Source organism: Labrus mixtus, chromosome 2 (genome assembly GCF_963584025.1).
Source record: "Labrus mixtus chromosome 2, fLabMix1.1, whole genome shotgun sequence".
Taxonomy (NCBI): domain Eukaryota; kingdom Metazoa; phylum Chordata; class Actinopteri; order Labriformes; family Labridae; genus Labrus; species Labrus mixtus.
The window spans coordinates 17,217,947-17,232,914 of NC_083613.1; the positions used below are offsets into that span (position 1 = coordinate 17,217,947).

General features: G+C 41.1%; 2 protein-coding genes across 3 annotated transcripts in view; both read right to left on the reverse strand.

Annotated features, from left to right (window-relative positions):
* The window catches only part of man2b1 (mannosidase, alpha, class 2B, member 1), a 117,038-nt gene extending 114,244 nt beyond the window's left edge, over window positions 1-2,794 (reverse strand). Inside the window, exon 1 of the mRNA XM_061026873.1 lies at window positions 2,763-2,794. Within this exon, the coding sequence (XP_060882856.1) occupies window positions 2,763-2,794 (32 nt within the window). The remainder of the gene's footprint in view (window positions 1-2,762) is intronic.
* Window positions 1,806-12,637, reverse strand: LOC132986994 (E3 ubiquitin/ISG15 ligase TRIM25-like). Of its 2 annotated transcripts, XM_061053744.1 has the most exons (9): window positions 11,883-12,637; window positions 10,930-11,025; window positions 9,152-9,232; window positions 8,906-9,058; window positions 8,348-8,507; window positions 7,355-7,393; window positions 6,140-6,208; window positions 5,593-5,670; window positions 1,806-4,331 (listed from the first exon to the last, which is right to left on the reverse strand). In XM_061053744.1, exons 1-9 carry the CDS (start codon window positions 12,483-12,485, stop codon window positions 3,778-3,780), a joined length of 1,833 nt encoding a protein of 610 aa, XP_060909727.1. In that variant the 5' UTR covers window positions 12,486-12,637; the 3' UTR covers window positions 1,806-3,777. The 2 variants fall into 2 exon arrangements, with proteins under 2 accessions (XP_060909727.1, XP_060909736.1); XM_061053753.1 differs by lacking the exon at window positions 6,140-6,208.
* Between the last annotated feature and the right edge of the window lie 2,331 nt (window positions 12,638-14,968).

Below are 14,968 nucleotides of genomic sequence, written 5' to 3' on the forward strand. Positions count from 1 at the left end.
CATATCCGTGTCTGACTACGGGACACTAACGTGTTGAAAATCGGGCCACTAAATTTAAAAGGACCTTTTATTGTTTATTTATTTTTTTAATATGGAGACACAACTTGTGCACCTGTGAACAGGTAAGAAGAAGTCAACATCTACATTTATTTTGTGGGCTACTTGAATTAGAATTATTTTAATAGGCCTATGTCTGTTTGGACCAGGTGATATCATTTGGATAAAACGCGTCCAGGTGAGACCTGACAGTCCGAACAGACATGGTTTTAGAATGGACCACAACATTCTATGGTTGCTATGGTTTGTCTTCAGGTGCATAATTTCTAAATGAATTACATTCAAACTCACAAAATCCCCAAACGCTCAGAAAAGTACATACGGATTTTCTTGCTGCCTCAAAGTGAACAATTTCTTCCAAAAAGAAGCTCAAAAGACGACTTTTCCACCTGCACCTTCACTGACGACCTGCCCTGACCAAACCCCTGTTTTTACATCGACAAAGTAAGATTTGAGCTACTTTTTAAACCCTGCTTTTTGCCCCGAAGAACCCCAAAATTCCCATGTGTAAATATTATTAAAGTAGCCCACATTAGTAAGAACTAAAAAAAGAAAAGAGACATTTATCAGTGATGAAGGTTCCAATGAAAGAAGTATGTGTGTGTGAGTTTGTGTGTGTTAAAAAGTAAGAGTTACAATACAGGGGCGCCAGATAGCGTAGTGGATAGGTCACAGGCCCCATGTACAGAGGCCATAGTCCTATAGTCACAGCGGCTGTGGGCTCAAATCCAACCTCTGCCCCTTGCAGCATGTCAACTTCAACTCTTTTCTCCGAACGTTTCCTGTCTCTCTTAAGCTGTCCTATCCAATAAAGGCAAACATTGCTGAAAAAATATCTTAATGAAAAAAACAATACAAATGTGGGACTTGGATACAAATACAAGTTCTGAAGTGCTAGTTTAGGTATTTTTTAAGAATTAAATTTCAAGTTTTTATCATAAAGAAAATAAATACTGTACCATGAGTTGTTTAATGCAACTTAACTTTCCACAGTTAAGTTGCAGGTCTGGCAAAATTCAAACCAAAGCAGTGGCTCAAAAGGTGCAAAGTTTTCAATGACAGCAGGAAAGTTCACATTTTGTCATTTCTTCTGTTGATGTCAGATCATTTAGGACATAATGGTGATGAATGCTGGTTGGAGAGGCCCCCTGTGAATTGTTTCGCCACTGCCGACAGTAACAACTTCTTCAGTAGTAATCCTCGTTAAAATGTGCTAATATTTATAAAATAGCTTCAGACTGTTGATTTAGATTCCCACAATTATTTTTATTGCAAGTCAAGGTGGAATGACCTCATCTTGGAAAAGAAGCAACACTCAGACAATCACAACATATTTTACAATCACATGAACTAAAGTACAGCGAGTCGACAGGAAGAAAGAAGACACAGGACCAAATATACACACAGACCAGCACGGACCATTCAGTTCATGTTACAAACCCGCAGCTTGAGGAATAATGCACTTCATGTAAGTAAAAAAAAAAGTTTACAAACAATTGATAAAAGCAATGCAATGATCCAAGAACAACTGTGGCAACTGTATGGCATTCAACAGAATGAAGAGAGGTCACTTGCATAACTGCACTTCAATGAGTGAAGTAGATCCTTATCCACTCTGATGCTACAATCAAACTGTTTTAATGTGGAAACAGGTCTCAGGGACACAGTGGCAGACTTATCAAAGTTTTCTGGTATTTATTTTGATATGTTTTATCCTCTACACTCCCATCTTATTTTCTTTTTTCCCCCCCCAATGCTTGATGCTAAAGGGTTGCAGCAAGTCACTTTTTACGACATGGATCTTTTCATCCAAAATATGACTTGATATGTTAAGATATGATAATTGGATAGTGATTTCATGGCTTTGGAAGCATGCATAGTAAATTCCAGTATGTATGTTGTAAATGATCCACCATAGGTTTCCAGGTTATTGTGACGCTTTGATGGCTTGGCTGATGTAGCTTAGAAATGATTATGTGGACATGTGCCCTTTTCATTTACATATTTAAAATATGTAATAAGTTAATTAACTGTTGGTTAGTTATATACTGACACAGATATGATCATAGATGAAAATGTGAAAAGTTTGATGATTTAAGAATGATGTTTTTCTTTATTTTATTTTTCTTGCTGATTCAGCAGATCGATACCACTAGATCAGCGCAAGCAGCTACCTCCCTTAGCTTAGCACAAAGACCTGACAAATATAATTCATACATAAACTTGCCCACATTGAAGACAATAACCGCTTACAGTTACATAAACAACAACGACAGACAAACAAAAAACAGACATCACCCGAAGAAAATCCTTTGCTACATATGGCCTTTGTTTCGTCTAAATCTGAAGCTGAGGTCACGCTTTCATTCAGGGAAACTCAGCTAAGTTTCCTACGTCCCGTGGCAGTGGAAATGATACAAAAAATGATCTTGCTTTAAGTATTCAAGTAGTCGCAGGTTCCTCATGTCCAGCCCATCATTGCATCATAAAAGAAAATCCTTCCTCTGGTACTTCAAACGACTCTCAAAGCAAACAACGTGAAACATGAAGAGGGGAAAATACTTTTTGACCATTTCTCAAGACATATTGTTGTTCAGTCTGTTTCAAGGTAGACACTTTACCTTTTTAAAGTTGAAAAAAGGTGCATACAAATGAGCTCCTTCAGTTTGAGCCTGAAGATATTCTGATTGCTTCGTCTCGCTCACGGTTCACTGGGACGCTTGAACAGGATTGTCATTGTTATAAGAAACGTCTGGGCATTTCCTAATGTAACAATTCTTAGTTTGTCTTGTAAAAAATGCATAGTGTTAAAATGTAACTACAGTGTGCATTATAAAGCTCAGCCTGACAGTGAGGATTTTAAAGACTGATAAAATAGAGACAAAGAAAGTAGACACTTATTGAAAATGAAAAGATTCCTGACTGTTCTGCTACCTTCTGGTATTGTTTCTTCTGCATCAGAAACCTCTGCAGGGATATTTCATACTTATTTGGGCTGCCTTCTATATGTTGACCATCCCTGTCATGAACCCAAATCTCAGTTTGAATCTGCACTTCTGTTTTTAAGCCTTTCTATCACAAAAACAGGCCTTAGGGTTTACAACAAGCTGTAACATCAAACAAAGCAGGTCCACGTTCGTAGAAGTCTAGAGAGGCTGCTAGCTGAGCTGCCGTTGGCTTGTTGGTGCTCTGCCTGATTTTTATGTTCTGAACTCTACAGTGTTGATCACTGATGTTATTATTTGAAGTAAGACACACCCCAGATATATTAAAAAAAAAACACAACCTGGTGTATAAAACTGTTAAAAAAAAAAAATGAAGCAGTTTCATGTCTCTCGGACTCTCTTCATTGAGGCTTTGTGGGCTGCTAGCCGAGCTGCTGCTATCTTTAGCTCTTTAGCTCCCTAGCTGGCTAAATCCTTCACCTTGATTAAATAATGTAAATTAAAATGACAATAAGAAAATCAGTAAGAAAGAAGCAGCTGATAAAATCTGGTAAAATCAAACAAACATGAACTGTACAGGTCAAAGTTGACACCAATGTAGGCTGATAAAAAAGTTTTGTGTGGAAAAGAGCTGATAAATATAGAATGAATAGCCGCTGTTTTAAATTGACCAACAAAATCTGATTCAACTGACCCAGGTGGAGCCCTCAAGTTTATTTTCCTGGGCAGAGACAAAACGGCCTTCTCCTGCCATACTTTAATGACAAGATGAAGGTTAGGCCGGGCTTCCATTGCTTCTGTCATGGGGGCAGATGAGCAGGGTAGTGTCCAGGTCGAGGCGGAAGGCCGGGTAGAGCGGCTGAGAGAACGGGCAACGGAAGGTGTGCAGGAGGACTACTGTGTCTGACACGCTGTAAAAAGACAGAGTTCCTTTCTGCCGTTCCAGGAACACGCCGATCCTCGGGCAGGGCGGTGCAGCCACTGTGGTCTTACGGTTATCGTGCCAGGCAGCGTACCCAGCGTGTGTACACCTCAGCCGCCAAGAGTTCTCGTTTCGCCCCAGCAGGCAGGGTTTCCCGCCACCTTTACGTCCAATACCTTTGTAGGTGACGCCGATGTCCACCCATCCCCCACCCCTCCACTCCACCTCCCAGTAGCTGGCACCGCCAAACTGGCCCTCCCTGCACAGGACCTGAGCCACTGAATCAAAGCGCTGAGGGTGAGGGGGGTATGATTGGGGCTCCTCGCCACAGTGGGCACCCTGAGGCCCCTCCAGAAGAACAAGGGTTGGATGGGCTGTGTCAGGGTCCAAGGAGAGACGACTTGAAACTGGAGGAAAGGAAACCAAAAAGAAAAGTTTGTGATGTTACCAGGGTACCAACGCCTTTAATTAAGCCTTATCCAGAATTATTAAAGGCTTGGACATACTTTACCTAAGTCCTAAGTAACAGACAACTGTGGACTTCAAATTGTCACACTGCACGCGTTTACTTATTAACTAACGTGGTGGCAGCTGCACTCTGTCATTCCACATATGTGCATTTCCTGATCCAAACTTTAATCCAGTTGTTGATGGTAAAAAAGCACAACACTGTTGGAGACCATCCTAAAAGATAATTTAGGCTAAAGCAATGCATCACAAGAGAAAACAGAGGTGAGGAATCCTTCACACTTTTACAAGCCAAACACCAACGCCTGGCAACACTGCAACATGTGCACCCTTTTAAATGACACACTTTAGTTTTGAATACAGCCAATCCTAGGTCCTCAAGTTTCCACTTTTTTGGAAGACAACAACTGAATATCCATTCCTAACTGTAAGTCTGGAGAAACATTCCCTCTCATACAGGCTCAGGATTTAAGCGCTTGTTAGGCATCAGCTGAAGTCTTTGAGGTGTTTTGAAATGCCATTTCTTTGAGCAGACACAGGCGACGCATTTATCAGCTACTTAGGTAAAGAATTAAATATCTCATTTGCTGTTTGATGGATGGTCGTAAAGTTATGTAGACTTATGCACATTCTCCACAGGAAGGATTATTGTATCTTTTTGAACTCCTGATGCCCCAGTGAGCAGCAGCAGACCCAGATCTCTGCAGCTCTATAACTTAGCGTCACAGGAGTTTCCAGCGACGATGTTAAGGAGTCATATGTTTCCGTTGACATTTTGGCAGAGACAGGATGAATAACACATACAGACTTAATCTTCCGCTGACCAAATGAATTATTAAAGCTTGACAAGGTGATTGTATGTTGTCAGCCAGTCAGCTTAGTTGTTTCTGTTGAGACAAAGCACTGGTCTTAACAGACTCGGATGTCATAAACACAGTATGATTACAGTTAATGATTGATGAGCGACCAGACTGGGCTCTCAGATTTCCCACGAGGACTTTGCATGATCTCGTGAACCAGAGGCATTGAAAAAAAAAAGAAAGACCAGGACGGAAAAAGGGCAGAGGAAAAGAGGTCAGAGACAGAGAGAATAAGATGGGGAGTGATATGCAGGTTGATCTTATTGAATGGGTGCATCAGACAGAGAGAGAGAGAGAGAGAGAGAGAGAGAGAGAGAGAGAGCCGAGAAATCGTACTTACACCTGAGGAAAACTGCCCTCATCCTCTGATCAGCCGGCTGCAGAGACAAAGACGACAGAGGGAAAGTCGCCGGAGTTGCTGATAAGGGACACAAAAAGAAAGACAGAGAAACTTTAATACTTTGATTCACATTATGAAAAAGAAACAAATTAACTGAATGGAGGTGGAGGAGCAGGAGAGATAAATAAACGACGAGTTGAAAAATTAATTTGAGAGAAAGTGAGAGAATTAAATGTAGAAAAATAAATGTATGATTGGCTAAACAGCAAGTATAAAGCGAAGTGACAGACAGAGGACCAACATAAAGAGAAGAGCCTGGAGAATAATGAATCCACAAATTACATCCATGCATGCAGCATTAGGAAAAAAGTGCTCTATTCACTCCATATTGATTTGTTTTTGTAAGCAGCCCTATTCAAAGTCTTTTGGGCTATTTTGTGGAGAAGTACACAATCTCAGTGGAAACAAGTTAGTATAGTTCAGTAGTTAGTAGTTTTTGTTAGTTCACCAAAAATGACCATAGAAACCTCCACATGTTCACACTTACCCCCTGAGCTCTGCTGACCCGGTTGCATTTGCTGTGGTTTTGAGTTCTCTGCACCAAGATTTTTGCCACCTTCCCAAATACAATGGATATGAACGGTATTTTGTAGATATTTCAAAAAAATAGATATATTTAAACAAGAAATAATTCATCAATGAAATGTGTCTGGAAAATTCACAGAAACTGCTGTGAACAGTTTTTCATTGAGAAGGGCGAAAAAAAAACAAGATAGACGACGTACAGTAGCAGGAGTCTACAACCATGCTAGCAGGTTTGTGGAGATGTACTTGAGCTAAAAGCTAACGTAGCATGCTAAGTATGGTCACAAAGAAAAAGCTAACATGTTGTAGTTGAACAAGTAGAACGTGAACTATGATCGCCATCTTGTTACGCATGTTAGCGATCTAGCGTTTGCTCATAAGCTCTTAATATAAAAAAAGAGTTGAGGATGAATTGTTGGACATTGCAATCTCCAGATGAACACCACCGAGCTGATAGCTTGGCGATTTGTGGAGGGAGCTTTGTTGGTCCCAGTGTCCTAAGTTTCCCAGCTCAGTGTTGTCTTAAGATTACACGTCAAGGAAACCTTGAACAGATTTGTTTTTGTTTTTCTCATTATTTTAAGACGCCCGACAATGAGCTTATGACCTACTGATACTTCCACTAGAAAATCGCCCTTACCGGCTGTACACTGTTAGTTCAAATCAAGAGAGCAAATGAATCGTGGAAAACGGGGATCCAAGCTAATAGTGTAAGGCAAAGCTGAATAAATCAACCTCAATAGAATACAGCATACAGTTCAGTTTGCATATAACCATTCATTGTAAGTAGCTCTAACCGGATCCTCTGTGTAGAACTAATTTATTGAAACTTTTACACTTGGACTGGACTTGATTGCTTCCAATTAAAGTAAAGTGGACTGAACGGAGCACAGCTGGATATGAGCCAGAGTGTGTTGTAAGAGACGTGGCTCTGACCTCTGCGGCATCAATAATTAACACTCCCCCTGTCTCTTGCAGTGTTAAATGTCATGTCAAAACCTGCAGCCGGGTAAAAATGGGTCACTCCGGACTTGACACTGTCACAGAGGTTGAGTGCTTGTGTGTGTGTGTGTGTGTGTGTGTGTGTGTGTGTGTGTGTGTGTGTGTGTGTGTGTGTGTGTGTGTGTGTGTGTGTGTGTGTGTGTGTGTGTGTGTGCATCATGTTTCTCATGCTTACCTTTTACACACTCTGCACCAGAGACGTAGTTCTCATTAACTGGAAGGAGGAGAAAATCATAGCATGGGACTGATCACACATACAGCTTGTGTGTAAGAGTGTGCCATTTGTTTATTTGGACTTTAATTACAAAGTTCAGATTCCTAAAGTGGGATTGTGTGAGGAACTAATAAATAGGTAATGTATTGCCAACAGAATATGCCAGTCAGCACGGGCCATTGTTTGGAGAAACCTGAAAGAGTGAAGAAACGGACGCTGGACCATGAACCGCTGCTGAAGGGGTTTGGAGCAAAATGCATGTTAGCCATGTAAAAAAAGGTCCAGAGACAGAGTGCCCCCAATGCAATACAAACAAGTGTGTGTGTGTGTGTGTGTGTGTGTGTGTGTGTGTGTGTGTGTGTGTGTGTGTGTGTGTGTGTAGATATAGATATAGCCTGCTTATTGTAAAGTGGTTTTACATAATTACCCCCAAAACGATCTCACGATCTGAAAACACAAAGTTGCTCCAGTGTTTCTAGTGTAGTGTTGATGTTTGTATTCATTGCAGCTAGCTACAGCTGTCTGAGGAACACAGTGACAGTCTGTGACCAGGATGTTACCAGTTGGAACATCCGGAAAGTCATATGCATGCCACATTACTGAAATCCTTGGAAAAGTTGGGTTTAATTTCAGTTCGAGCCGGCAACAAAATGTTTGACACCAAATAGCTAGATTTGCAGCGTATCACGGTGAGTGGAAATACAGAAGTTGTACAGGTGAGGAAAGGTCTCTCTGAACGCAAGGTGAAGTAGTGCAAACAATCATATATGTTGCAAACACTTGGTTTACTTTGTGATGGGACTTTTTTTTGAAAGTTAGAAAATAAAGTTTTTGCTCCAAACTCTTTCAAGAGCCCTTTAAATCTTAGCTTCTGTTACTTCACTCGGCCGGCTTCTCCAAACTGGGCCGTGCCGATCACTGTCTACTGCAGTTCATAAACGGGGGAAATTGTACCTGCACGGCTGATCTTGTCCACCTCCTCCCTGCAGACCTCCTCCATCCTGCTGCGAAGGTGGCACAGCGCTCTCCTGGCGCCGCTGAAGGCCTCCGAGGGCAGGCTGAGGGCTCGGGAGTGCCGACCAGTAGAGAGAGGAACGCATAGCAGAGGAGCCGCCTGGGTCGATAAGAGAGACAGTGGAAAATACAGCCTGGCATCTTTCACAACCTTAATTCCTTACACAATTAAATTTGAAAATAGCTTTTTTTCCGCTCGTCACTGCTGACTCATTCTCTCCTACCATCTACTCGTCCGACTCCATCTTTCATCTGCAGTACTAATCTCTCAAAGCACTTCCTTGTGTGCACTCTGGTGAGTTCTAATGGCCTACAGGATGCATTAGATGTAATGGGTCGATAATTGCTGATGTGCAGTGGTGGAAAAGTACTTAGAATCTTTACACTAATAAGGGTACCAATACCACAATGTAGGAATACTGCATTATGAGCATTTGTCTATCCTCCCTCCTTTGCCATTAGGAGAAGTTATTTTCCCTTTTCCTTATCTGACCTCACCTGTAAGAAGTGGGCGTTGTCCTCAGATTGCAGGAGCTGCGCGATCTCCCCGTCTCTCCTCCTCAGCTCCTCGAGGTCTTTCTCCAGCGTCTCAATGTCTCGATCGGCCCTCCCGACCACCGCTCGCTCCTTCGCCTCCAGCCTCCCTCGAACCTACAACACAAAAGCAGATGTTCTCCATGCAGACCTCAAGCCGCGCGACTACTGTTCAGAGTAACACGGAGAAGTGTCGCCCCCGCTGCTCACCTCTGCCTTGGTCTTCTCCAGGCGAAGAGCCATGTCTGCGAACAGAGCTTCACTGTCCTCCAAGACAGCTGATGCCGACACCTGAAAGCGCACAAACACAAATAAATAAAGGAGTCGTCTGAAGTAGCAACAGAATCTGACAAAGTACGACTGAAAAAGATGTGTACTGTGCAGTTAACTTTATTTTTTCCAGTCTCATAATCAACAGGTTCTTCTGAGCTCTATCACATTACCAACATCTGATGGTGTCACACTTTAGAGAGATTTATTACGACCCCCACACCAACATCTAACAACAGGAATTAGACATTACACATAAACCTGTGTTCTAATAGGCCTACGTGTTGTGTTGTGTTGCGTTTCCTGTGAAATAAAATGTTGTTAAAATGCAAACTTTCCATGAGCTGAGTAAAAGAGCCCTGTTCTAAGCTATGTTACGATACCTTTTCTAAAAATCGAATTAGTTTATTTTGGATGATTTTGCTATTTGAGAAAAGCCCCTTTGAAACGATAAAACCCTCGAGGGAAAAAAACAGGCTTTTATCAAACAGTTTTACAAAGGCTGTACGGATGGAGGATGCTCAGGGGAGAGAGGAGAAAAGGTTTGGAAGACCGAAGAAAGGAGTGGTGGAGAAACTGAAACTTAATTTAGCTTTGCAGTGGAAACTGATACAACAGCTCCTCTGTGTGTGTGTGTGTGTGTGTGTGTGTGTGTGTGTGTGTGTGTGTGTGTGTGTGTGTGTGTGTGTGTGTGTGTGTGAACTGCTTGGACAGTTGTGTAAATGTCAAATGGAGTCTATTTCAGTCTGACTTTATCTCATGGGTTTTACATAGAACATACCATACTACACAACAGTACACTTCATAACATTAGGGCTGCATTAATGTTATTTAGCTCAATCTAATGGACTTTGTTTTTTTAACTCTATAATAACTGCCATCATTTTCAATTTGCCATGACATGAAGAACACATTGTTCCAGTTTGAATCCAGCGTTCCTCTATCCGCCATTATCTACCAAATAGTTTTCAAAAAGCGATATCTGAGTATTTACATGAAAAATAACTATATTTTTGGTCTTCCTGTAAAACTTTCAAATGTCTGACGACGCATCCTGCACTTAGGGGTGTTTATTCATTTTTCAATAAATTAAATCGTTTTTCGAAGCTAACGATCCAATCACAGTCATCCAAAAATATATGTCCCGCCTTCCATCTTCTGATTGGTTATATCCTATCCATCACATTTAAATTGAAAGGAAGTCACAACACTGCATTTATATTCTCTGGAAGTTCCGCTTCATGGGGACTTTAATATCTTTTAATCTTTAATCCTCTGCAAGCGATCTCTTTTTTTATTATTAAAAATGAATGTGAGCAGTCGTCAGCTGTTGAGAAAAACATTCTTATTTGGTTAACTGCACAGCTACACTGACTTAACAACACACAGACATATCACCCAGACTACAGAGTATATTAAATGATATGGTTTGGAGCAATCAAGGTTACTTCAAGTTGAATCTAATACAGAAGTTTGTTTTCTCTTTTATGCTATATTCAAGATGTTTGGTGATGGATAAAAACAACCAGTGTGTTCCAGATGTTTCCACACATTGACCTCACTGTTTCATGGAAATAACTTCATTGATTTAAGAGGTTTTACAACCCGCAGGAGATACTGTGTGCCATCAGTTTCAACTTACGTTATAAAAAATAGAAGTAGAACAAGTGTGTGTGTGTGTGTGCGCGTGTGTTTGTGTGTGTTTGTGTGTGTCTTACCTTTAGTGACTCCAAGCTCTGCTGAAACTCTTCCAGCTCTCTCTCTCCGGTCCTCGTCCTCCCCTGAACTATTCTCTGAGCCTCCTGAAGCTGAAGCTGAAGAACATGCAGGCAATTAAAATGAGACTTAAAATGCACTTTCCTTACACTGTCTGTGGTGTGTTTTTTTTTTTTTTTGTAAAAATGACAAAAGCTCCATCTAGGTTGTTAAAGGTTTAGTTTGACGTTTAAGATTTACTCTTAACAGAAATGTTATCATATTCATTGATTTAAAAAAAAACCATCATTAACTCTATACAGTAAAGGTAACTAATCATCCAAGACTATATTGGTATCAGCTCACATGTTGTTGGATATCATTGATGGATGGATCATTTACAGTTAGAAAGGACATGAAAACGTCCTTCAAGACATGACGCAGTTTCAGTATTGTTTATTGAAGCACCGCAAAACTTTATATTTGGAGTACATTTCAAGCGGATGATCATTAAGTCAGTTTATGACACAAATGTGGTTGAATATGATCGAAGACGGTCTAAAATAAGCATTTCATTTCATTTAGAATAGATTAGATTAAGTTGAATAGATTAAATAACTTTATTGGACACGTCCCTTGGATCAACATGGAAAACGACATAACCTGTTAGGGGTTAGGTTTGTTGTCATAACACCTAGCCTAGGTGATTTTGGTATTTATTAAATCCTCTAATAACTTCGATATTTTTTTAATCGTGTTCAAAGAGTTAAGACTTGGAAAATCTTGTTATAGTTTTCACATGTTCAGGGTTAGGAAACTTTAGCTCCCCCCCACTACAACAACAACTTGTGTTCATTTTTTTTTTTTTTGAGAGAGACATGATGGGTTTGGGAGAAAACCCCGAAGGTAGGCTAACCTTTAATTGAAGCTATTGAGGGTCCTAATGTTGTAGGCTAAACATTGTGTGTGTCTGCACCTGTCTCCTTGCTCTCTGGGCGTCCACATTGTGCACTTCCTCCTGGTCCGCCTCGCACAGCAGGCAGTCCCCGCTCCACTCCATCGGGGCCTCCGCCTCGGAGCCTACCCCCCCCACGGGCTCCAGACCCAGACGGTGCTGAGCACACAACCTCTCCGCCAGACACTCAACAGCGGCCACCATCTTGTGCCGCCGAAGAGTGCCGACCTCCCGGTGCGGAAGGACGTGGAGCTCGCAGAAGCTCGCCAAACAAACCAGGCACGACTTGGCCGCCTTCAGCCTGCTCTCCGCCGGGCAGAAGTCACACGGAACCTCGCCGACTCCCCCCAGGTAGAGCTCCGGCGCCGTGACCATCTCAGTCAGCTTGAGTTTGTCGACGACCTCGGAGAGCACGGTGTTCCTCCGGAGCATCGGCCGAGGGCTGAACGTCTCCCGGCACTGTGGGCAGCTGAACTGACCCGATTCAGCCTGGTCCCAGTAGTTGTTAATGCAGGACATGCAGTAGGTGTGTCCGCACGGGGTGGACACCGGGTTCTTCAGGGTGTCCAGGCAGATGGGACACCTGAACTGGCTCTCCGTCACCGAGATGTTGGCTTGGGCCATCTCCGCCGTGGATCTCCACTGACGTCGGTTGACTTTTGATTCGCCTGTTGATTCCCCTGCTTGTTGATGCTGAAGCTTTTTCCCGACTCCCCGGTGTGTTGTTGTGAAGAGGGAGGGGTGAGGCTACAGGAATAGCTCTTCCGCAATGTCATACAGCCCATAAGGTTCAATGAGGTGTACGCCCTCAACGCTGTCTTACAGGCAGCAGGAGAAATTAAAGGTTAAGTTTTACCAAACAGAGTTTCTCTCTTGTGGTTTCTCGAGCACATAGTTCGAGATTTTTTATAGTACCTATTTAAAAAAAAAAAGGTCTCGTCTCAAATGAATAGAGTAGCCTACTGTTGGAACTTATTTGAATTAACATTTTAATAAATTCTACACAGCTATAGGCCTAACAGCTCATGAGCTTTCCTTTTATTTAATTTTTTACCAACCACTCTGTACGTTTTTTGTAATGCAGTTTAAAGTTGAAACACACGCATGTGTAAAAAAAAAAAAAATCGTTAAATTAGGTGCAAAATTATAGGGAACTAACATCCAAACTAATAAATTCCACAGGTGTCTCAGCAAGTTTAAAATCTGTCCTATTTTGATTCCATTGTCAGCTTTATACACAACAGCCAACTCATACTGTGAATTGTAACCCAAGCTTAAAACTAAAAAAAACTTGCAGTATCTCTGTCTGTCTCTCATCCATTTTTCATGCTCTCACAATTATTTCCTAGCCTTGTTAATACACCTGGCTGTACATCTCTTACACTGAGAAAAATAAAATCCTAATTTTGTGCACAATTCTCTTCCTGGCTTTTGTGTCTCTGTCTACAATTATATAAATGGCATAGCCTTAGTGTGGTCTAAAATTAACGTTTACTTGCAACACAGTAGAAAAAATTATCACATGATTGAAAAAAATAAGCTGTATGTTTTGTATGCCTGAGGCCCCCGGCATTTTGTGAAGTCAAAGAGGGGTCACAAGCCAAAAAAGGTTTGGAACCACTAGTATGTGTTTGTTCTCGGAACCTCTACTAGATTAATTCACATATCTCACTCATGTGTTCTGCAACACTATAATCATTTAAATATGGCAATTCACTGGACAGCTACGGTGATTAACTGTACCAGATTTACACATTTTGTGCAACACAGAAGGATTCAAGTGAGACTTTAGGCTATATAAAAACAGAAGTGAACAAACTCTTGATTGGTGGCAATGGAACAATAATAAAATCATTTTTCAATGATTTTCCAGTTTTGGAACACTGAGGGATTACAACACAATAATTAAAGGCTGGATGAGTCCTGATCAAATGGGCTCTCCACCAATTTACCATCAGAGTGTTAACCTGGAGACAGATCCTGACCACACACTAAGGACAAGGGGTCTAATGAAAGATCAATTGCATTATGGAAAGTTATCTGGTCTGCCTTTTTTAAGTTTGACATCTCAGAATGGTATAAAGGTCAGGATAACTTGGCGTCATTATGATAATATTTATTTGATTATCCAGGAATGTCAACATGTTCTACACATGCAATCACCATATATCCTTTAATCTCTCTTTCTGAATAACAAAGATGAGTATTTACATGATTTGAATATGTCAATTTAAGAATATGTTGTGTGAGTTATAAGTTGTCTCTGATGAGCTCATTTTTCATTTTGTTTCCACTTTAAGAGTTGAATTTCAGCAGCGGCTCAGCAGGAGATCTGTGGTTAAGAGGGGGATTTTCAGGTACTTAAGCTTTGTTCTGACTATGAGCCTTTTACGCCGCCACACACACACACACACACACACACACACACACACACACACACACACACACACACACACACGGGTAGCTTTACCTGTGAAGTTAAATGGTTTTCCTCTGTAAGGTTCAGGTTGTCAGTGAGACCCAGGATTAGAGCTCCATGTCTTCTTAAATACATTGCTGTGTTGTAAAAATGATTCCTGGTACGTGAAACAAGGACAGCTAATAAATAGAACATATACAACCCATTGTCTCCAAGATTGTCCCATTACAAGTATTGTCCCGTTGACCATATTAAAGTCAGGTTTGTCGTTTCCAATGCAGATAAATGACTATTTAACAATAGTTTTCACCTGGTTCTCACTGAAGTATACACATTTAAATACTGCATTACATCTAAACTATGCAACAGGAAAAAAAAAAAATTTCCTCGAAAAGTTTTCTAAAGGTCAAATCTGACTTGGTTCATAGAGTCAAGAAAAGTGAATGTGAACATCATGAGCTGACCAAAGTGCTTTACAGACAAATACAAAAAAATACAAGGTTATAAGAAAAAATGCATTTTGAGATTAACAGACAAAAGTAATCTCCACACACACACACACAAAACTTCTCCAATGTGGTACAAACTGACAATCTTTTGGTTAAAGGCCAGGGGTAATATTCAGAAAAATCATGAGAAGTTCTTGATTATTCCACTTCCCCTCTTGTGTGTCTGTCCTGTTCCTCCA